This window comes from Myodes glareolus, chromosome 7 (genome assembly GCF_982192425.1).
Source record: "Myodes glareolus chromosome 7, mMyoGla1.1, whole genome shotgun sequence".
NCBI classification, from domain to species: domain Eukaryota; kingdom Metazoa; phylum Chordata; class Mammalia; order Rodentia; family Cricetidae; genus Myodes; species Myodes glareolus.
The window spans coordinates 77,080,920-77,104,048 of NC_142032.1; the positions used below are offsets into that span (position 1 = coordinate 77,080,920).

At 50.5% G+C, this 23,129-nt stretch overlaps 1 protein-coding gene across 1 annotated transcript; it reads left to right on the top strand.

Moving 5' to 3' along the window:
• On the top strand, window positions 1-14,769 carry Qprt (quinolinate phosphoribosyltransferase). The gene is made up of 4 exons (XM_048454974.3): window positions 1-136; window positions 13,418-13,953; window positions 14,129-14,260; window positions 14,343-14,769. The coding sequence occupies exons 1-4, from the start codon at window positions 124-126 to the stop codon at window positions 14,559-14,561; spliced, it is 900 nt and encodes a 299-aa protein (XP_048310931.2). The 5' UTR covers window positions 1-123; the 3' UTR covers window positions 14,562-14,769.
• Window positions 14,770-23,129: the final 8,360 nt, after the last annotated feature.

The window sequence follows — 23,129 nt, forward strand, 5'->3', positions numbered from 1 at the left end:
GCCTCTCCGCAAGGACTAGCTCAGCTAGGCCCCTCCCCACTCTCTCTGGCAGCCCCACCCCCAGCCTCAGGGAACATCGATCTGAACAGTGGTGGACGCACTGACCGGCTGCTCCAAGTCACCATGGACCCTGAAGGTGACATAAGTCTCGCTTTGTCTCCCTGTCTCCCGTATCTTCTACTGCCTGTCCCTCTCCCGAGTCCAGTCACCTCTACCCATCCCTCTTCCCTAAAGACCCCCTTCCCTTCTCTGAGTCTCTCCTGGACCTTCTTGCCAACCTCACTTCTCTCTAACTTGGTTAAACCCCCAAAGTTCTCCTCTTGCTTCACTGTTCCTTCTGTGTTGAGCCCTAAGGGCAGAAGTTGGGGGTTGGAACGGAGGAGGTCGAGATGCTGGGGGCAAATGGGCTGGTAGTGGGGACCTGGAGAGAGGAGCAGTCTTGGACTCTGCCCCTTGTTAGCAGCCAAGAGAAGCAGAGGCAAAGTCCTGTCTCATCCCCGCAGGGTGGGGGAGGGGATGAAGCCTGAGCCTGAGGTCAGGCCATAGGAGTCAGGCTTGGGGGTCACAGCACCTGTTGAGTCCAGGGTGTAACAAGGACAGCCTGCGGGACAATGGGCAGACCTCACATCCTCACCGCCTCTTTTTCTTGCATCTGTAAAAATGACAATACCGTTGGGACTGGGATGCGGCTCATAGTCCAGCTCTTGCGCATTGTGTTCTAGGCCCTGTGTCCCATCCTGGCATTTCTTCTCCCTCCCTGGGGTCTCCTTCCTCATCCTCTGCCCTTCATTCTGGTTCATCCTGGCATTTCCTCTCCCTCCTTGGGGTCTCCTTCCCCATCCTCTGCCCTTCATCCTGGTTTGTAACCCCTCTGGCTTGACCGTGGAGCCTGCTCTGGATCTGTAGCTCTGGATCTGTAGCTCTGGATCTGTAGCTCTGGATCTGTAGCTCTGGATCTGAAGCTCTGGATCTGTAGCTCTGGCTAGCATTCCTGGAGCACCCTGTGTAGACCAGGCTAGCCTTAAACTCACAGAAGTTTGCCTGGCTCTGCCTCTCAAGTACTGGGATGAACACCATGCCCGGTCGGCCTTTCCCTTCTAAAGTAACACTGACCTGGGTTTGAGGGGTTTTCACAATTGTGGAAACTCAGGGAAGTTATTCACCCCGTCAGATCCTGGGTTTCTGCATCTGGAAGATGTTGCAGGGATGCAGGAAAACTCAACCAGCTTTGCAGATGTCTGGACCTCTCCCTAGCCTGTTTCTGGGTATCCGGCCCTTTGTGATGGTCTTGAATCAACAGTCCTTTGAGAACTATTTTTAACTTACCAACAAGGAAACTGACCACAGTGAGATTAAGTATCTAGTCTAGGTGACACAGCGGTCAGGTGGCAGGGATGAGACTTTATGTAGGCCACTCTGAGGTCACCTCTAAGTTTTGTGCTAGGGAGGCCATGGTGATGTCCATGAGCATCTGTGTGTGTGTAAATCGGAGACTGACAAACTAGTGTACTTCTTTTTCTTTCTCTCTCTCTGAGACAGGGTCTTACTAAGTAGCTCTGGCTGTCTTGGAACTCACTATGGAGACCAAGCTAGCCTTGAACTCACAGAGATCTGCCGGCCTCTGCCTCCTAAATGCTGGGATTAAAGTCATGGGCCACTGATATGGGACACCCTTCTGTATGCTGTGAATGTTTTATTACCATTGGTTAATAAAGAAGCTGATTCGGCCAATAGGCAGGCAGAATAGAGCCAAGTAGGAAATCCAAGCAGAGATAAAGAGAAAAAGGGTGGAGTCAGGGAGATGCCGACACAGCTGCTGGAAAAGCAAGGTGTGAAGTAACAAGTCACAAGCCTCTCGGCAAAATATAAGCTATTAGAAATGGTTTAACTTAGTTGTAAGAGCTAGATTAATATAAATAAATTAAATAATGAAATAAATTAATGATAAGCCTGAGCTAATAGGCCAAACAGTTTGTAATTAATGATAAGCCTGAGAGTGGTTATTTGGGAACCGGCAGGCAGGAGAGAAACCTCCAGGTACAGGCCACTATGCCTGGCTAGTGACTAAATGGCTAGTACATTTCCTTACCATTCTCCACCTTTCTTCTTTTTAGACTAGGTCTCTCACTGAATGAACCTGGAACTCACAAACTGGCCACTGAGCTAAAGGATCTGCCTCCCAATACAAACACACACACACACACACACACACACACACACACACACACACAACACACACACACACACACTTACACTCAGTTTGTGAGAACTGCAGACCAGCTTTTGTGTGGTTCCTGGGGAGTCTGATCAGGTCTTTATTCTGGTGAGCCAAGAAGTTTACCCACTGAGCCATCTCTCTAGACCCCATCCTTGAGTTTTTGAGGTTTTAAATTATTCTGCTTAAGACTTTGGGTCTGGATCCTAGTGTGGTGCACACACCTGCGATGCCAGCACTTTTTGTTGTTTGAGACAGGATGTCTCTATGTAACCCTGGCTGTCCAGGAACTCACTCTATAGACCATGGTGGCCTCGAACTCACGATCCATCTGCCTCCTGAGAGATTAGGTTCCACTTCCGGAACTCCGGACTCTCCATCTCCATGTTTGGTGTTTCAGACTCAGTTTTCCCTTGAGCAGCTATTCTGATGCCTCTTCTCTTCCTCCTTTGTCATCATCTTAAACTGGAGATGGAGGATACCCACCCACTTACTTTACTGCACTCTCGTATCCAGTGGCTACATCCCCTGGAGTTACATCCGCAGCATTCCTGGTCGTTTCTTTTTGTTGGACTCTTCCAAGCATCCTATCCCCAAGGTTCTGGTACATTGCTGTCTCACACATGTGACATCTGATGCTTGACTCTGGGCTCAGCCAGAACGTTGGTAAGGCCTAGTGACCTGCATGAAATAAGCCAGGAGAGCATAAACAAGGTCCAGGCTGGGGAGCCAGCAAAACAAAGGGACCAGTCCAGAGTGTGGCAGAAGCAGTTGGGAGTCAGTAGACAAAGGCCAAGGGGTTATATTGGGCCAAGCAGTGAGTACCACTGAGCCCATGTGAGCCTTTTCTCTCGTTCCTTTCCAAGTACTGGAACCACATCTACCAGTCTCTACCACCTCTCCCGGGTACCTGTGGCCTTTCTCTGCCATGGAGCTCTCCCTGGTCAAAGTCTAACCTAGCTCAGAGCCAGCACCTTGCGGCCTCACCTCTGTCCTCACGCTTCATTAGCAAATCTTCCTTCGCCCTCAAAGCCCATTTCAGCACTTGTGATAGGGGACTTACTGGGTCCTATTGGGAAGTCATTTCTGTCCCCTAACAAGTGGGGGAGCATTGGAAAGAACTTGTCAGGAAGCTGCAGTGTGGACCAGCCTCTGTCTCCACCTGCTGTCTGCTGAATGAATCTACAGAAGCAGAAGAAAGGCCAAAGCTGCAGTCTTGTGGCTGGTAGCCAGGCCTTGTCTCAGACACAGATGGGAATTGTCCCCCTGTCCTCACAACTGTCCCCCTGTGACACTCACTTTCAGAGAGCCCAAGGGAACATGGGGTGGAGTCAGGATTGCAATCCAGATGTTTCTGGGTCATACTTCGGGCCAGGAACAAAACCCTGGAATCTTGGGTGTACCTTGAAGAACTCCGCATTGATGTGTCGTGTGGTCTAGTCCACCGTTTTCTCTTTTCTGATCAGGAAGAAGTGCTTGTCCGAGCCTCGCCGAGCCGTCTGGTTCCCTAAGAGGACCTGCTCCACTTCTGGGGCAGTCTCACGTCACAGCCAGTTGTCCCCTAGGAGGGCGGTCATCCTGGAGGATCCATTGCTGCAGGCAGCTTGGATCCTTTGTCTACTGATTCCTATCTTCAGCCCTGTCTTTTCTGGGCTCCAAGGTGACTGCAGGCACAACTCAGAGGAAAAAGAGGAATGAAATTAAGCTAGATCTGTGACCATCCCTTCTTCGTGGTGGTGGAGTGTATGAATGAGTCCCTGATATGGCCAGTCAGCTTTATACCCCTAGCCCACACTTCCCAGTTGTATGGACTTACACTATTTTATACCTCCATTTCCTTGCCTACAAAATGGGTATAGTTGTGGTTGTGAAGATTACATTGCAACCATTCTAGTGAGAATCTTTTTGCATCTGTTTCCTTGTGTGTAAATGTGCATGTGCGCACACGTGTGTGGGATGTGCATGCATGCGAAGGTCAGAGGTTAATCGCAGGTGTCTCCACAGGAGCCATTCACCTTAGTTTGGGTTTCCATGCCTGTTCTGTGTGTGTTCTGGGACTCTTCACGCTTTCACAGCAAGCGCTTTTGTAGCTGGAGGTTTTTCCCCCACCTGCCAGTCAGTTCCCGAATGACCACTCTGAGGCTTAATATTAATTTCAATCTGTTTGACCTATTAGCTCAGGCTTATTATTAACTAGCTCTTACAACTTAAATTAACCCATTTCTATTAGTTTATATTCTACCACGAGGCTCATGACTTGTTACCTCACATCTTGCTTCTCCAGCAGCTGCTGGCGTCTGCCTTGACTCCACCTTCTTTCTCCCTGTATTCAGTCTGACTTTTCCGCCTGGCTTATTCTGCCCTGCCTTAGGCCAAAGCAGCTTTATTTATCAACCAATAAAAGCAACACATATTCACAGTGTACAGAAGGACATCCCACATCACACTTTACCCCTGGGCCAGAATGAAGACACCAGAAGGAGACACTGCGCCTTCTCTTTGGCTGTGGCATTAGTGAAATAATCATCTCCAAAAGCTAGAATTTCCTGGAAAGCTTAAGGCAAAGCTCAGGACCGAGTGTGTCTCCAGGAGGAGGCTGCCCCAGGCTCCTGGTCAGGGCACCTTGCAGGAGGAACATGGATAATGGGCAGGACCCCTCCCCCCCCCCACCAGGACTGCTTAGTTTACACATGCCTCTCGCCCTGTGTTTAAATCTAAACCTCACATGAAGATCCCTGAGATGGCCCAGGCTGGCCTTGAACATGAAGTTCTCCTGTCTCATTGTCTATAATAGCTAGAGTTACAGGCTCACATCACCACACCCGAAACACTTCTTTATTTTATTTGTTAATTTCTTGAAAAGGCCTCATATAACCAAGGCTGACTTCAGCTTTCTACACTGTGGAGGGTGACCTTGAACTTCTGATCCTCCTGCCCCTGTCTAGAATTCTGGAATTATAGGTGCGCTAGCAACAGGACCCAGGATGTGCTGCATGTCAGGCAAGCGCTCCACCGAATTAGCTGTACCCCACCCCTGACATGTCAATTTTACCAGAGTCTTATTCATTCGAGATAGTCAATTAAAAAACTATCCCCTGGAGAGGTCAGGTTTACGGCTGAGTGAAATTATTGTCGGCAGTCTAGGTACCGAGAAGGAACTTCCCCTTGGGTAACCCGGCAAGGACTGCAATCTGTCCCTGGCTGACAGCTGTGCCCACCAGGCAGCTCCCTGCACCAGCCTGGCTCCCTCTGAAGCTCAGCCTCTCTCTGAATTAGTGCCTTCCTGGCAGCTGCTAATTAGGAGAGCCTGGCTATTCAGACCCACTCTCGGGATTCCTTTTGTCGGAAGTGTTAGCCAGTGGGGCTTAAAGAACAGCAGATGTGTTTGTTTATCCCCCAAGTGGAAACTCTGTGAGCAGTGTGCCCTGCACCAGGCAGCCAGGTCCGCTCATCTCGGAGCCGTCTGTGTGGGCGGAGTCTGGGGGCTGAAGCAGCTGGGTTCTCCTGAAAGCACTCACTGTGTGTGTGTGTGTGTGTGTGTGTGTGTGTGTGTGTGTGAGAGAGAGAGAGAGAGAGAGAGAGAGAGAGAGAGAGAGAGAGAGAGAGAGAGAGAAGAGCATTCACTGCCTCCTCCCACCTCCTCCCTCTCCGGCTCTGCTCTTTAGGAAGTTTCTCTTTCCGTTTCCCAGCCTCTTTCCGTTTCCCAGCCTCAATTTTCCATCTATAAACACGAAAGCCGCGTAGTGTGGAAGACTGTGGGCAGAACCTAAGACAGCACACAGTCGGTGCCCTGGTATGGCGGGCACCAGTGTGTGATGGCCATTGACCGTTCCAGACTCAGAGGCTCTGCTAGCAATTAGATTCCTGCTGTGCATTCTACAGGGTGTCCTAATTCCACCCCCCAACCCCAACGGGGGCCCAGGGATCAGCATTTTTGCACAGCTCTGCACTACTTCTGTTGTGCAAGAGACAAGAGAGTGGAGACGCAGTTCGGCAGTTAGAGCGCTTGCCGCTCTGGCAGGGGGCTGGGGTTCGCTTCCTAGCACTCACACTGGGGCTTACAGGCAGCTGTGACTCCGGTTCCAGGGGCACCAGTAACTTCTGGCCTCCGAGGGTACATATGTAGTGAACACAGGCACATGGAGGCAAAACACTCATACACATAAAGCAAATCTTTAAAAAGTTAGACTAAGAAATACACTTTGGTTCCCGGGCATCGTATGCCTGCGACCCTAAGGCAAGGGAGGGCTAGAAGAATCTTTTGTTCTCATACTCAGTCTCCAGGTGCAGCCCCTTATCCATCTGAATTTCCTGACCTTTTGGGAGGGATCAGCAGAAAGAAGCTGAAACCTTCACTGTTCTCAGCTGTGCTTGGCAAAAGGCCGAGCCTAAAGAATGAGGTCATGAATAACTCATCAGACCTGTGAGATGAAGCCACTGAAAAATCTCTGTAGTAAGGGCCAGGGTGCAGCTTAGTGGTGGGTGCTTCCCTGGCAAGCGAGAGGCCTTGGCTCCAGCCCTAGTGGTAAGGAGGTGGCTTCATCTAGACTCCTCGGCTCAGCTCCTTCTGGTCTTCCTCCTCTTTCTCCTCCTTCTGTCTCTTGCCAGGGTCTCACTCAGCAGCCCAGGCTGGCCAAACTTTCTTCTTACATCAGCCATGGGGGCGCTGGGGTTGGTGATGATGCCACCTCTCCTGGGGTTTCTTGTTTCCTGAGTGTTGTCTTCCTGCTGCTGTTTGGAGCCACTGTTTCATGTGGTTCAAGAATGGCTTGTGACGTTGGTCACAGCACTGGTTCCTGTCCACTTCCATATATAAGTCACGAGTCTCAGCAACTTCACTGAGCTGAACACCTTCATCACCCTAGTACGACCCCAGCCATGTTAGATCAGACTCAGCTCCCAGCGTGCACTGCTCTGACTTTATCAGCTTGTCTTTCCTGGCATTTTATATCAAGTGGAGTCAGATGGTGTCATATTACACAGCCACCAGGCTTTTAATTTTTTATGTTTTTAATTATAGTTTTATTTTTATTTTTTGAGACATTGTCTCTCTACATAGTCCTGGCTATTCTGGAACTTGCTATGTAGACCAGGTTGGCTTCAAACTCATAGAGATTTACCTGCCTCTGTCTCCAGAGGATTGGGATTAAAGGCGTACACCACCATGTCTGGCTAATATTTTTTAATTTTCAAAGTTACATTTATATATATTTATTTGGGTGTGTAGAGTAGGAGTGGGCTTCTCCTTTTATTGTGTAGGATCCCAGGATGGAACTCAGTGGGTTAAATTTGGTGGCAGGCATCTCTCCTGAAGGAGCTATTTCGCTGACCCTGGCCTCAGACTTTTTGTTGTTGCTTTATTTTGTTAGTCAAGGTCTTGTTATGTAGCCCCTGACAGCCTGGAACTCAAAGAGATCCGCCTGCCTCTGTCTCCCAAGTGCTGGCATTAAAGGCTTGCGCCACCTCCTGGGTTCTTTGCATAGTTTCTCCCCCTTTTCATTCATGTTTATTAGTGTATGTTATCTGTAGAAAATAGAGTTTCAGACATGACTACAATGCCCTTTGATCTTCGCCAGTCACCTTCTTGGCCTCCTCCTGTTTCCAGCTAGTCCGCATCTTCCCCCATCAGCTTCCTGCTACTTCTGTGGTTTTATTTTTCAATCTAGACTCTGTATCTGGGAGAAAACATGCAATGTTCTTCTTAACATGATTTCCAGTTCTAACTGTGCTCTGCAGATGGTATAATTTTGTTTTCCTTTGAGGCTTAAGCTTCCCTAAGCAGATATGCCATGTTTTCGTCATCCACCCTCCTGTTGATAGGCCCTGGGGCTGACTCCATGACTTGGAGATATTTGAGTAGGTGCTGCAGTGAGCAGAGGTTCGAATCTCACCCCTCTGAGTCTGGGATCTGAGCCCAGCCAGGATCTGCCGCATGACATCCCAGTTCCTAATGCTGCTGCTGCATTTTAACATTCTCTCTCTCTCTCTCTCTCTCTCTCTCTCTCTCTCTCTCTCTCTCTCCCTCTCTCTCTCCTTCCCTCCCTCTTCCTTTGGGAGAGTCAGTTCTTCCTTTTCTCCATGTGGGACGCAGCAATGAGACTCAGGTTAGGCGGTAGGCGCCTTTATCCCTCCGAGCCATCTCGTGGGCTCTGCCGCGCACTACTTTTAACCTTCATATGCTGGGATGTGAGGGGGACTCGGAACACCCAGATACCCGGGATCCCCCAGCCCAGAATCAGCAGTTGATCTACAACGAGCCCAGGCAGCCAAGAGTTAAAACAGGCTTTCCAGATGACCCAAGTGGGCCACGCTGTTCTGGGTGAGGGCCCTTGCTCAATGCCTGAAGCCAGTGGTTCACACGCACCGCCTCCACTTCCTCACCTCACGGTGTAATTTTTGACTGTGACCTTGCGGCTGTTTCCATCACACATTACACAGACTGCTTTAGCCAAGGCCTCTTAGTCACGAAGTCGCGAAGTCCAATGACCCATCTGCAGCTTCCACTTACTCTGCCCAAGCACTGTTTATTGAATCTTCTCCCCACAACCCCCAAACACCCGCTCTTGATTCTTCTCTAGGCGTTGTCAGCCACACCTCTGCCTGTGCCTCTTCCCCCACTATACTCAGACACCATGCCCACAGTCTCGCTACTCCTCACCCCAGCATCTGCCGGGAACAGACACATCTACCTACTCTGTCTGGGCACCATCCATGTTTCTCGTGGGCGTCTATGTTAACACCTGCAGAAAACCACCGGTTCCCTCCCTAGCTGTGCTGCTGTGAAGCCTTACCACAGGGCACCACGGCACCACACCAAGATTCTGAGATTTGGTTTCTATGCTTTTAGAAATAGGAATGACTGCCCAGCGGTGGTGGTGCACACCTTTAATCCCAGCATTCGGGAGCCAGAGGCAGGTAAATGTCTGTGAGTTCGAGGTCAGCCTGGTCTGCAAGAGCTAGTTCCAGGACAGGTTCCAAAGCTACAGAGAAACCCTGTCTCAAAAAACAAAACAAAACAGAAAAGAAAAAAAATAGGAATGACCCCTGTGGGGAGGCTAAGCACTGTGGTACCCACACGCCCAGGGCTCCCCATGCCCTTCCCACCTTCTCCTGATGTTCCTCTTGCCCAGACTTCTCCTGCTGTATTTGTGTTCAACCACTTGGAACACAAACCCGAGGCCTCGATACTTAACAGCTGCCAGTTGGGCAAATTCGACCTCAGAAGTAGCTCTCACACCTGCCCTGCTCTCGTTTCCACCGCTGCCCAAGTTCAGGGCTTTACCACTTTCTGTTAGCTGCCTCGGTCTCCTTTTGTCTCCTGCTCCATCTTCAGTGGGTGGCTGAGGTGACCACGCGCTGCACCTCCAGCTCTGTGGTGGTTCCTGGGATCCACCCCGATTCCCAGGCTAAACAGTTCAGTCCTCTCAGATTTGGCTTGCCTCCCATTTCTCCAGTGTCATTCTCGGCTTCTCAGCTTCAAATCCTTTCGACCTCAGCCACCTCTGCCTGGCAAACATGACTCATCCTTCCCGGGCACACACAGCCACCTCCTCCAGCGCCCACCACACTTGCGGGACACTTCAGTCATTTCTTCAGCCAACACACCTACTGTTTGCCTGATGACGTCCCTCGGAGCTTAGCAACCCAGGGTCTCTGCGCCATCATCCCTGTTAGACAATAAAAGGCTGAGACACTGTTGAGACTTGGATCATGCCCCGGAGTCTTTGAGCTGCGTCACTGCACCAAGTGGCCTCTCTGAGGGCATGGCTGCCCTGTATGTTTGCTATAGTGTATGAACTTGCCAATATTTGGCCATTTTTACCTCTCTCTCTCTCTCTCTCTCTCTCTCTCTCTCTTTCTCTCACTCTCTCTTCCCCTTTCTATGGGGTTTCCATAAAAAATGGAAACGGGAAATGGGGTTTCCCGTTATAGTCCTGACTGTCCTGAAACTTACTCTGTAAACCAGGTTGGCCTTGAACTCAAGTCCTTGAACTGCCTCTGCTTCTCAAGAGCAGGCATTAAAGGTGTGTACCACCACTGCCTGGATCATTTTTGTGAATTCATATAGCTCAGACCACTGGGCATTTGGTTGATTTATTTTATATTTACTTACTTATTTTTGAGACAGAATTTTACACAGTAGCCCAGGCTGTCCTGGACCTAACTGTGTATGTAACCCAGGCTGCCCTCAGACTTGTTGAAATCCTCCTACCTCCTACCTTACCCTCCCACATGCTGGGATTAGAGGCTTGAGCCCCTAAGTGGCCCAGGCAACTGGAATACAGCTGAAGACCAGACAGGAGTGTGGTGCAGATGGGGACCTTGTCGCCTAGCAGGGGTCTGTAGAAAGAGAGGAGTACAATGATGGGGCAGGGGAAGGGACAATGCGGAACCAGCTGAGGCTCAGGCCTGAGAGGGGCAGGAAGACGCACCCACCATCATCGCCACGGCAGCTGCTCGGTCAGGCGGGAAGTGGGGTACAGAGGAGAGAGCGTGGAAGGAGCAGTGATGGGAACTACAGTGTCACAGTGGTAGAGCTGTCAACGACAGCAGAAGTGGCGGTGGTGGTGCACGCTTTTATCCCCGCACTCAGGAGGCAGAGGCAGGCCGATCTCTGTGAGTTCAAGGCCAGCCTGGTTTACAGAGAGTTCCAGGACATCCAGGGCTGTTACACAGAGAAACCCTGTCTCGAAAAAACAAAAAAGAGTGAGCAGGAGGCAGGTGATAGAACAGAATCATCCAGAAATCTTTCTCTAAGACAGGACTCAGACAGTGTGGGCAAGTGGGAACTCACAGCCTAGGAGCACAGCAGGGGCCGATGGTGCAGAATTACTAACAGGAAGTCCTAGGGGTATGGAGGCATTCTGGCCGCACCAAACTCAACAGAATTCTCAGCAAAACTGTTTCAGAGACCAACGAGGGAGTCCAAGACTGTTTGGAGAACTGGATGTGGTGTCTCGCACCTGTAATCTCAGCCCGTGGCTGCCTGGAGTTCAAGGAAGTGAATTCCAGGACAGCAGGGGTGAAGGAGAGGAGGGTGCTGTGGGGGCGGGAGTCAAGGGGGGCGGGAGTCAAGGGAAGCAAATTGCATGAAGGTTGCAGCTCTTTGACCAACCGACAGGTGGCAATGTTGCATCATGTCTGGGTCTCTCTGCAGTGGCCAGATTCTGAGGCTCTAAAGGCTGCAAGATCCTTTAGTTGGTGCCATACATTGGAGGTGAAAGACCTTGGAGATACCATGCCTCTACCCCTTATCTCAACCACACAAAGCCCAGCCTAGTTTGCAGCCGCAAACCTGCGGCCACCTTGCTGCCGTGTGCCCTCAACCAATCTGCCTTTCCTACGTGGTCCTTTGCTGTAAATACCTGAACTTCCAACCTGGTGTTTGTCTGTGAGTGGGGTTCAGTGGTAGGAACACTTTTTAGAAGCTCAAGGCTCTGGTTTAGATCCCCACCATAAATAAAATACTTGGTGTTCCAGAGAAAGCTAGAAGGAAAGAGATACGAGCTCGTGGCCTGCTGGAGGGTTTAAGGGCATAAATAGCTAATCCTTCTGAGCAACACAGATGGGTGAGATGGAGGCAGGCAACTTTCAGGTGTGCAGAAGTCAGTTGCCCATGCTGTTAAATACAGAGAGCCTTGGTGGTGCATGCCACTAAGGAGGTGGGATGACTGGGAGTCCAGGCTGGCTATCCTAGGCTACCTAAGCAAAGCATGTCTCCAGAGAACAACAGGATATTAAATATCTTATCTGTAAATAAAGAGCTTTGGACCCAACAGTAGGTTTAGTACATAAAATATGAGACACCCAGTTACATTTGAGTTTCAAATAACAGGCCACAATTACTTACAAGTTGTTAAATGTGGAAGATGATCCAAGTGCCTACGTTACTTGGGTGTCATAACAAAGCACAAGGGCAGCTGGCAGGAATGGGAAGAGGAGGCAGCTGTTGTTTAAGGTCCAGAGCTTTAGTTCTGAAGAAGGGAGGTTATATGAAATTAGTAAGACCACTGGGTTCAAATGCACTAGGAGGTTCGTCCCACGTTGTTTCTTTAACTATGAGTCAATTAAAGTTAAAAACAGGATGCGTGACGGGAGATGACTTAGTGGCTACGAGGGCCTACTGCCATGCTTGGCAAACTGAATTAGAGTCTAGGACCTACATGCTTTTTTAAAAAAGCATAGGCTGGAGAGATGGCTCAGCCATTAAGAGCACTGCCTGTTCTTCCGAAGGTCTTGGTTTACTTCCCAGCAACCACATGGTGACTCACAACCATCTGTAATGAGATCTGGTGCCCTCTTGAGGAAGAGACCTGGTCAGGTGTCCTCATCAACTTAGACCACGAAACCCAGTATGGACAAGTTCAACAGAACCGCCATATACGGGCTGCCCATGCATGCTTCAGCATTGCCAGGGCATAAATTTCATTTCATTTTCATCTATATGCATGCTTTCAAAACCAGACTCTTGCAAGGTATCTTTTGATCTCCACTCAAGAGCAATGACACCTGCATGAGTGCACACATACACAATAAATGCAGAAAAGATTTACAAAAAAAGACATGGTTTGATAACAAGGAGCAAATGCTCTGCTTCTTGCTTCTACATTTCGTCATCGTCATCATCATCATCATTATCTATCTATCACCTATCTATCTATCTATCATCTATGATCTATCTATCGATCTATCTATCTATCTATCTATCTATCTATCTATCTATCTATCTATCTATCTATCTATCTAGAGACAGGGTTTCTCTGTAGCTTTGGAGCCTGTCCAAGCCTATCCTGTAACTAGACTGGCTTCGAACTCACAGAGATCCACCTGCCTCTGCCTTCCCAGTGCTGGGATTAAAGGTGTGTGCCACCACTGCCGGCTCTACATTGTATCATTATCGTTGTTGCTATTTTGAGAAGAGGTCTCAGGGGCGAGGGTGGGCATTATTGGTATGCACCATCACACCCAGCTTCCTTATAAAATTCCCTGATGCTTGCTGAAAGTTTAACTTTAACTAGGTGCGGGCTAATTTTATTTACTCTGACAACCTGGTCGGCTCCAGACCTAACCCTCTGCCTCAGCTCAATCTCCACCCTGATTGGCTAGCGCCCTGTTGACCATACTTTTGGATATTTTGCTGTCACCTCTGGCTATAAAGGGAGGAAGTACAAGCCTAGCAGCCTTCTCTCTGGTTCCCCGCAGGCCTGCAGCTCGTGCTGCCCTCTACGACCCTAGCCGCCCTGGCGAACAGCTGGCTGCAAGAAGACTGCCCGAGTCTCAATTTTGCAGCCTTGGTCACTGGATCAGCTCCCGCACAGGCAGCGCTGTGGGCCAAATCTCCAGGGGTTCTGGCCGGGCGACCTTTCTTTGATGCCATCTTTACCCAACTCAACTGCCAAGTGTCCTGGTTCCTCCCAGAGGGATCGAAGCTGGTACCTGTGGTCAAGGTGGCCGAAGTCCGGGGACCTGCCCACCACCTGCTGCTGGGGGAACGGGTGGCCCTGAACACCCTGGCCCGCTGCAGTGGGATTGCCAGCATGGCGGCGACAGCTGTGGAGGTGGCCAGGGGCACTGGCTGGAATGGGCATGTGGCGGGCACGAGGAAGACCACTCCAGGGTTCCGACTGGTGGAGAAGTACGGGCTCCTAATCGGCGGGGCTGCAAGCCACCGCTATGACCTGGGAGGGCTGATAATGGTGAAAGACAACCACGTGATGGCAGCCGGCGGCGTGGAAAAGGTGAGTGCCTGGTTAAGCCGCTGTTCTCACTAGGGTCCGCCTCTGACCCTCATTGCAGTCCCTCTCTCAGAGTCCCAGGATCTGGAACGCCATCTGTAAATGGGGGAGGCCGACTTCCTTTTTGCGCTCCAGGGTCCAGTGCGAGGCGACCCAATCTCACCTTTTCTCTGCGCAGGCCGTGCTGAGGGCCCGGCAGGCAGCCGACTTCGCCCTGAAGGTAGAGGTGGAATGCAGCAGCCTGAAGGAGGCCTTGCGGGCAGCAGAGGCTGGGGCTGACCTGGTCCTGCTGGACAACTTCAAGCCTGCGGTGAGACGGATCCGACTCCTGGGCAGGGACTGTGCCGGGCAGGGGGTGGGAAGCTCACCTCCTCTGGGCTTGTATCTTACAGGAGCTGCACCCCACAGCGGCTGCCCTGAAAGCCAAGTTCCCCAGCGTGACTGTGGAAGCCAGTGGGGGCGTCACACTGGGCAACCTCCCCCAGTTCTGTGGGACCCACATTGACGTCATCTCTCTGGGGATGTTGACGCAGGCTGCTCCAGCCGTGGATTTCTCCCTCAAGCTGTTTGCTGAAGGTGCTACTCCAGTGCCTCATGCACGTAGGCCCTAAAGCCCGAAAAGGACGCCACCAGCAGGCGGCACTCTGGCTTGTTGGCCCTCTCAGGTCACATCTCTTTAGATTCAGAGGACTCACCTGACACCTGAGCTTCCCCCTAGCTCCGCCAGCCCCGGCTTGTGTGACCTGCCGGGGCCGACTTTGATTTTGCTTGCCTCAGTTTTCTCATCTGTAAGATAGGTCTAATAAATGTTCGACCTTACTGAGCTGTGGATGACAGTTACCACACAGCAAGCGGTCAGTAAACTCTTGAAAGTAGTGCCGCTCCCCGACTCTAAGACATAAACTTGTTTTCAAACACCACCTTCTAGAAAGGTTACCCCCTTCACAAACGGTGTTTCATTGCTAGACTCTGGCAGCTGGCAGCTGGCAGCACATGGCCTGTGTGGGCAGCTGGGGCCATTTGACAGGAAACAAGCCACAAGCACAGCCCAAACTCTTTCTCTGTCTGCAGTGTTGAGGATGGGGCTCGCTCTAGCCTCAGCCCTCTTTTTTCCCTCCCTCCTTTCTTCTTTCCTGCTCCTCCCTCCCCCCCACCTCGCCCCATAGCTGAGCTGGCCTTGTACTTTAACTGTGTTCTCGTGGCTCAGACCATGCCACCACACCTAGCTTAAACTTTTTCTGCGTGTGTAACTAGAAGCCGTGATGAGCGGCAAGAAGACACTGGGGAGAAATGCGTGGTAGTTCTCTTTTTATACTGGGAGCAACGTCTTATATTTGAAGGTGGGTGGCGTCAGATTTGCCCTCTAGCTGTGACCCTCCCCCTGGCTGATGCCTGAGGTGCTGCCATGACCTCACCTAAGCCTAGAATTTCTAAGGCGGTTCTAGGAGGAGCAAGGCCGTGAGAGGTCCCAGGTGCTGGTGGTCCATGAGGTGACATTTCCCAGGGGCCCCCTCTGGGCTTCCTCTGCCTCTCAGAGCCCACACTTCCACCTTTTGCCCCAGGAGAGGAAAATTCAGTTCTTTCCCACAAAGACCCGAGGTTGACTGAGAAATATTTCCTACCTAGTGTCCCTGGGGGTGTGGAAGGGCAAACACTCAGCTCACTTGAATCTGAAGCCCGGCAGATGGAGGCCCGCATCATCCATACCCCTGCCTTCGTCTGACTGTGTCAGGAGGCCGGAGTTTCTTGGCAGAGATACCGGGCAGAGCTGGCTGCTGTTCTGAACTGAGGGGCCAGTCTCATGAGCATGGCCTGGATGTGCCTGCCACATAGCACTACACCCATTCTCTCTGACCCCCTCCTGGGTTCTGCCCTTCCTCCGGGAACAGCATGGCCACACTCTTAGCAAGGTGGTCCAATTTCAGAGACCTTAAGTCTTTGAGAGCCCTAACTCCTTCTTCACTTCTGAAGAGGGAGAACAGAGTCCCCTCAGAATTGGGCACCGCCGGTCCCCAGTGCAGGAAATGTGGGCCCAGGGATGCTCTATAGTCAGAAAGACCCAAATCTAGGATCTAGGTGGCATCAGGGTCTGAGAGGGTCAGCGATGAGGAATGTGTATTAGGAGACCCAAACCTGTGCTCTAGAATCTAAAATTAGCGAGTGAGGTTGGACCAGACAAGGGTGGACTGTACCCGGATGGACCAGACAAGGGTGGACTGTACCCGGATGGACCAGACAAGGGTGGACTGTACCGGATGGACCAGACAAGGGTGGACTGTACCCGGATGGACCAGACAAGGGTGGACTGTACCCGGATGGACCAGACAAGGGTGGACTGTACCCGGATGGACCAGACAAGGGTGGAATGTACCCGGATGGACCAGACAAGGGTGGACTGTACCCGGATGGACCAGACAAGGGTGGACTGTACCCGGATGGACCAGACAAGGGTGGACTGTACCTGGATGGACCAGACAAGGGTTAGACCAGACAAGGGTGGACTGTACCCGGATGGGCCAGACAAGGGTGGACTGTACCCAGATGGACCAGACAAGGGTGGACTGTACCCGGATGGACCAGACAAGGGTGGACTGTACCCAGAGGCCGTCGGGACATCCTACACATGTCACATCCACAACTTTGCTGGTTTATTTTTTCTTTTAGGTGTGAGCTCACGTAGCTTATATAGCTCATGTAGCCCAGGCTGTCCTGGAACTCACTTTGTAGTTAAGGCTTGTCTTGAGCTGCTGATGCCTAACCCTTCACCTCCCAAGTGAAGCCACTACGCTTGGCTAGTGTTATAATTATTGTTGTTTTTAATGAACTCTGTCATGCTGAATTTTAAGCTCAATTTTGAACTCGAACATGAGTTTCCCTTGCGGGATTCTCTGAATCTGTGAACTAGGAAGGGATTCTGTTACCAGAGGAAAAGAAAGCGAATGGATTCCAGACAAGCCAAGCAGAACACACTCTCCTTGCAGGAGAGAGATGGGAGTGTTGGTTTCCAGGCAGAGGCAACTGCATGGACAGAGGCCCAGAGGTAGGTAATGGCTTGCAGTGTGTGCTGAAGTACTTGGAGCCATGGAAAGCAAGATGGCTGGGGGATGGGCTGGCTCCAGACCACAGAGTGGTAGGTCAGAGGCTCTGGACTCTGTCCCAACAACAATCAAGTACAAGCTAGAAAATGAGACAAGCCTATTTTCAGTGCCGAGTCAGTCCTGCAAAGGGAGATACGTTTGGAGACGGGCAGGGTGACTGCAGGGAGTTGGGGAAGCAGCCTGGGAAGGCTTGAATGTGGGTCTTGCCATGGGTAGAGCGGTGGTTCTCAGCCTTCCTAACGCTGTGACCCTTTAGTACAGTTCCTCATGCTGTGGTGACCCCAACCATAAAGTTATTTCCCTTGCTACTTCATAACTGTAATGTTGCTACCATTATGAATTGTCCATGTAAATATCTGACGTGTAGGTTTCCTGATATGCAATCTCCAAAGGGGTCGAGACCCACAGATTGAGAAATGCTGGGGTAGAGGCTAGAACCTCTTAGCAGGCTGGGGGGGGGGGCAGAGAGAGTCTGGGTGTGGCTCAGGGGGGTGGAGGGAAGGGAATGCAGAAGAGGAGTCTCCCTTCCCACTTGGTTGGCTTCCTGGCCAGCCTGGGACTAGGGCTACAGCATTTCTCCAGGCTGCCCCGTGCCCAGTGTGAAGCCCATTTGACAAACAGCCGAGTTGACTTGCTAAGTAAAGGTGCCTGCTGCCACCCGGCTGTGGCATCATCAGGGCAGGCTGGTAGGTGAGAAGGAAGAAGCGGGACTGAGTGCTCTGCCCAGATGTGCAGGTCCCACCTTCCAGTTGCTCACAGTGTGGGCTGTGAGCATCTCCACGCTATCCACAAAGACACTGAGACTCATGGGGTTGAGAGTGCGCTGAGGAGGGTACATATCCACACAGTGGCGGGCAGAATTTGAAAGCATCCTTCACCCCTTCCAATGGATGGTGGGCACCATTCTAGATCCTGCGTGTAAAGCAATAAGCAGGCAGACAGAAATGTTTGTCCTTATGGAGGTTGTATCTGAACCTGGGGTTGGGGTGGAGTCGGGAAGAACAATGAAAAAAGAAAATGCTTACAAATGCCCATATGACCACCAGAGGGCAGTGCAACCACACGGTTTAGGGATTCAAAAAGCCGCTAGGCGAGTTGGCTAGGGACACTAAATACAGCATCTATCTGTTCCCCAAGACTGGGCTGGTGATGGAGCCATGCCTGTGTTCGCAGCGCTCACCAGACAGAGCCCGGAGGACTGCCTGTTCAAGGCCAGTCAGGTCCCCATAGTCCATTCTAGTCCAGATGGGCTCTTCCAGAAGAGAAGAACGCTAGGACTAGGCCGGTGCATCTGAGAAACTGAGGCCGGAGAATCACGTTTTGGAGGTCAAAATGGGCTGCGTAGATCTTGTCTCAAAAAAACTGGGAACCAAACAAAAGACTCTTGGGCAGGGAGGGAGTAGAAAGCTGAGCGAATTCTTCCACCTAGCTCAGTCCTGTCATAGATCCGCACCCAACTGTCCAGGGTAGCCTGGAGACATGCGAGGCCCAAGCTCCGGGGCAACGCGTTCACTGGAGCCCTTGGAGCCCATTGACCGTCCCTCCACTCTTTCACCTGCACGCCCTCCCCTCCCCCAACCAGCCGGCTTCGGCCCACTCATCTGGCTACCCAGGCCTTTGCCCTCTTGCCCACCCTCCTATCCCACCCACACGCTTACACTTTCATCTCATCAGCTCTGGCCCGACCACTCAACCCAGTCACCACCTGAGGCCAGAGGGGGGAGGCCTTCCGTCAAGGACAAGAGGTCAAACTCAGTAGAGAAGGAACACACATGAGTTTTCGCAGGAGTTTTTATGTGCCTAGACCGATGAAGCGTGGAGGCAATTGAAACCAGCAAGACCTTTTAGCAAACCAGCTTCTGCACTTAGAAACGATGTTTGCACTTGGAAAAGTTCTCCCTGTGGTGTGATGACAGTCATGCATTGTTTATCATAAGCCCTCTGCGGAGGTAAAATCTGCACACGTTGCTACGCCTTCTGCTTTGTTCTCGCGGTGCCCTGAGTGATCGATCATTTTGGCCGCTCTGCTTTCTGAGGCCGTGAACAGTGAAGCACTGTGAGGTCAAACTGTGAATTACAGAGAATCTAGTCATTCGGCCGTTGGTAAATTCGCACTCATTCCTGTGCACACCAGCTTTCTCCAGGTGGTGCGGACCGTATTTGACACGTTCTGGCCAGTGAGAATCAGCACAGCCCTCACAGGAGCTAGAGGGTGAAGAGGTCACCCTACACCCCTAGTGTGGTGGGCGCTCGGCAGCCTCCGTCCCCAGGGCTGGAGAGCAACCCCAGGCCTCCTCGCAAGGCAATAGGAAGAGGCTGAGGTCCCAAGCGTCAAGGCCAGCCTGGAGCACGTGGAGAGCCGGTCAGAGAACCAAGGGCTGGGGAGGTAGCTCTGTGACAGGGTGCGCCCTGAGCGACATGCACACCTGTGGTGCACAGACACACGCGCAGACAAAATATCCGTACATATAAAATAAAATAATGAAAAATAAAACAAACCTAAAAACCTAGTGTTTGGCTTGCATGTATGTACATGAACCATGTGCGTACCCGGTGCCCGGGGAAGCCAGATGAAGACATCAGATCCCTCGGAACTGGAGTTACAGACAGTTGTAAGAAACCGTGTGGGTGCTGGGAATTGAACCCAGGTCTTCTGGAAGAGCACCCAGTGCTCTTAACTGCTGAGCCTTCTCTCCAGTTCCTAAAGCTGACTTCTTCTTCTTCTTCTCCTTCTCCTTCTCCTTCTCCTTCTCCTTCTCCTTCTCCTTCTCCTTCTTCTTCTTCTTCTTCTTCTTCTTCTTCTTCTTCTTCTTCTTTTTAATTTTATTTCTTCTTTGGTTAAGTTTGCTTTATTCGTTTATGATTTCTGCTCCGCATATACACTTACGTGCCAGAAGAGGGCACCAGATTTCATTACAGATGTTTGTGAGCCGCCAGTGGTTGCTGGGTATTGAACACCTGAGCCATCTCTCCAGCCCAAAGCTGACTTCTTGAGTATAACACAGAGATGAATTTCATGAAAAGTTAGAACAGAGTCACATGATCAGATTTATTAAAATAAGGGATAAGAGTGGGTACAATGGCACAGACCTTTCATCCCAGCACTCAGGAGACCAAGGCAGGGGGATCTCTGCTAGTTTGAGGCCAGCCAGGGCTATATAGTAAGACCCTCTCTCTAAAAATAAGATAAGGAATAAATATACATTTTGTATTTAGACATGAACATTGGGAATGAGAGGGAGCATGCAGAGAGACTGGGCAATTTAAGGAAGGACAGTATACACTTAAGTCTGGAGACCCTGAGAGAACTTAGCTTTGGTGGCTTTACAGCGACTCAGTAGGGGTTTGTGAGCTTCTAAGTTACAGTTATTCAAAGACTGTCATTTCAAACAAGAATTAAAATGTTCCAACATGTGGGTTGCAAGGGCCAAACTCAGACTGTCGGGCATGGTGGCAAGTACCCTTAGCAAGTGAATAGTTTCGCTGGTCTCTAGCTTGGTTTTTCATTTTGTTTTGTTTGAGACAAATTCTCACTATGCAGCCCTGGCTGACCCAAATCCACTATCTAGAGCAAGCTCACAGAGATCCACCTGCCTCTGCCTCCCGAGTGCTGGGATTAAAGGTGTGTGTCACCAGGCCTGGTTAGCTTGTTGTATTTTGTTTTTTTGAGGCAGGGTTTCTCTGTATAATGGTCTTGGCTGCCCTGGAACTAGCTCTTGTAGACCAGGCTGGCCTCGAACTCACAGAGATCCACCTGCCTCTGCCTCCCAAGTGATGGGATTAAAGGTGCGCACCATCACCACCTGGCTTAGTTTGTTGTTTTTAACATCCTCCTTGGAGACCTCTGTAGGAAGATGAACATCTCTGTGACTAATTTTACCCCAAACTCAGGGGCCTCTTTTCCTTCCCATGCCTCTGTAATTTTTGTTCGTCTATTTTGTCTCAGTCTACACAATGCCAACGACTGAATTAAGATACGTACGTGTCACCTTCAATATTGACTTCTTCTTTCTCATTCCAATCTTTAATTCTATCCCAATCCTCCCCAACCCCCAGTCCGGGATTCCTCCCTTCTACCTTCCGCTTCTGTGAGTCAGGTTGTTTCCAGTGGGTTTTACTCTGTGTAAACGAGAGTTTGACTTCTAGCCCTCTGCCTAGGTTCCTTATGCTTTGCAAATATTGACCCCTTTTCAAACACTGCTGGCAAATATTTTCTCCTAACTCTATATTGTCTCTTTACTCTGTCCCTTCATGCCTGCTAATCTCCTATTGCTTGTCAGATAAACGCCAGACCTTTGTATCAGCCATAAAATGATGGTCATCTTGATGATGAGGAGTGTTCGGGTACGCCTTAATCATCCCTATCACCAAGGCAAGGCCTTCCTGAATAGTTTACCTTTCCTGAACAGTCTGGTGAATTCTGAGTGTGTCTAATCTGGCTGGGCTGCCCTGGCTTTGAGTCAGTCCTGACACTGGTCTGGCTAATCCTGTGGGTGCCTCTTTCCCTGGCCTAGAGTAACTTGCTTGCGTACACACACACACACACACACACACACACACACACACACACACTTATTGATTCCTAGCTGGGCACTTGAGAGGAACCCTAGGCTGCTCAGCTCTGTCCTCTGGGGAACCATCTGAAGCCTCCACGTCTGTTCCCTGACTATCAGTTCTGTCTCCCTAGCTCGGAAAGCCCTTTGGGCGACTCCTCACTGGTTCCCTTGTTCCCTTTTTTTTTTTTCCTGGAGATTTCTTGCTCTGGTCATTGCTAATGGTCTGGTGCTTCCTGAAATGTGTCTTTGCTGTGGTGGTGGCAGGAATCCAACTTCTGTTGTTCCCTTCTGCCTGGAAGACGGAGTTCCAGAATCCGGGAGTGAAATCGCAGAAAGCAGCAGTGTGCTCTTGGGATGAACACCGCAAACACACACCAGCTTTCCAGCCTCCAAAGCTTTTCTTCATTGAACAGACGCTTCTCTGGTTTTCTCTCCATCTCCAGCACCCCCTGCTTTTGCTACTTGGAAATTCTGTCGGGTATATATTGAATGAATTGGTCTATCAGCTTTTTGCTTTTGTTTTTGTTTTGAGACAGGGTCTTACTACGTTGTCCTTGGCTGTCCTGGAACTGACTCAGTAGACCAGGCTGGCTTTGGACTCACAGAGATCCACCTGCCTCTGCCTCCCAAGTGCTGGGAATTAAGGCACGCGCCACCACTGCCGCCAGGCTAGTTCCCATTTTTAAAATAATTTTGCCTTATATCATAAAAAGTGTTGAAAAATATTCTTTGTCAGGCGGTGGTGACGCACGCCTATAATCCCAGCACTCAGGGAGGCAGAGGCAGGCAGATCTCTGTGAGTTCAAGGCCAGCCTGCTCTACAAGAACCAGTTCCAGGACAGACTCCAAACTATAGTGAAACCCTGTCTTGAAAAAAAAAAAAAAGAAAGAAGAAGAAAAATATTCTTCTTGAATTCAATCCCCAATACCAATATTACTATTAAAATTTTCATTATTATTCCAGTCATTGCAGTTTCCAGAACTTTCCTTATTTTGGCGTCTGAGCAGTTGCATGCCGCCCAGGAAGTTTTGTGAATTGGTTAAGCCATTCCACTTAGGTCAGTGGTTCTTGCTCCGTCCCCTACCAAGGGGACATTTGGCAATGTCACCTTGTCACAGCTAAGAGGGCGTTACTGGCTCTTAGCTGGTAGAGAAGCTTTGAAATACCAAGAAAGTTGGTCGCAAAGAAGAATGATCTGTTTCAGTCTGTTGCTAGTATGAAAGTGGGGGGTTGTGACCTGAGAGGGCTGCCCCCACTCTTATCACCAGAGGCCCAGACAAGGGGCTCTGCAACCGCTTGTGAAGCCTTCCCAGAAAACTTGTTCAGCTCTGTGTGGAGCAGACCTCTGACTGCGTTTGACGTGATCCATATGGCCAAGATATATTTCGTTTGTATCCTAGAGGTAAAGATTTATGTACATTAAGAAATTATTGTATTGAGTCTGTAGTCCTGACCCAGCCACAGAAGAAGCAAAATGTGGCTGGCTCACCAAATAAGGTACTGATCCATGTGGCTAGCATAGAC

Bases quoted from the DNA above. Each gene is read 5' to 3' on its own strand.
- Qprt (XM_048454974.3), top strand. The intron at 13,954-14,128 runs GTGAGTGCCTGG...TTCTCTGCGCAG, and splicing joins CAGCCGGCGGCGTGGAAAAG to GCCGTGCTGAGGGCCCGGCA. The intron at 14,261-14,342 runs GTGAGACGGATC...TGTATCTTACAG, and splicing joins TGGACAACTTCAAGCCTGCG to GAGCTGCACCCCACAGCGGC.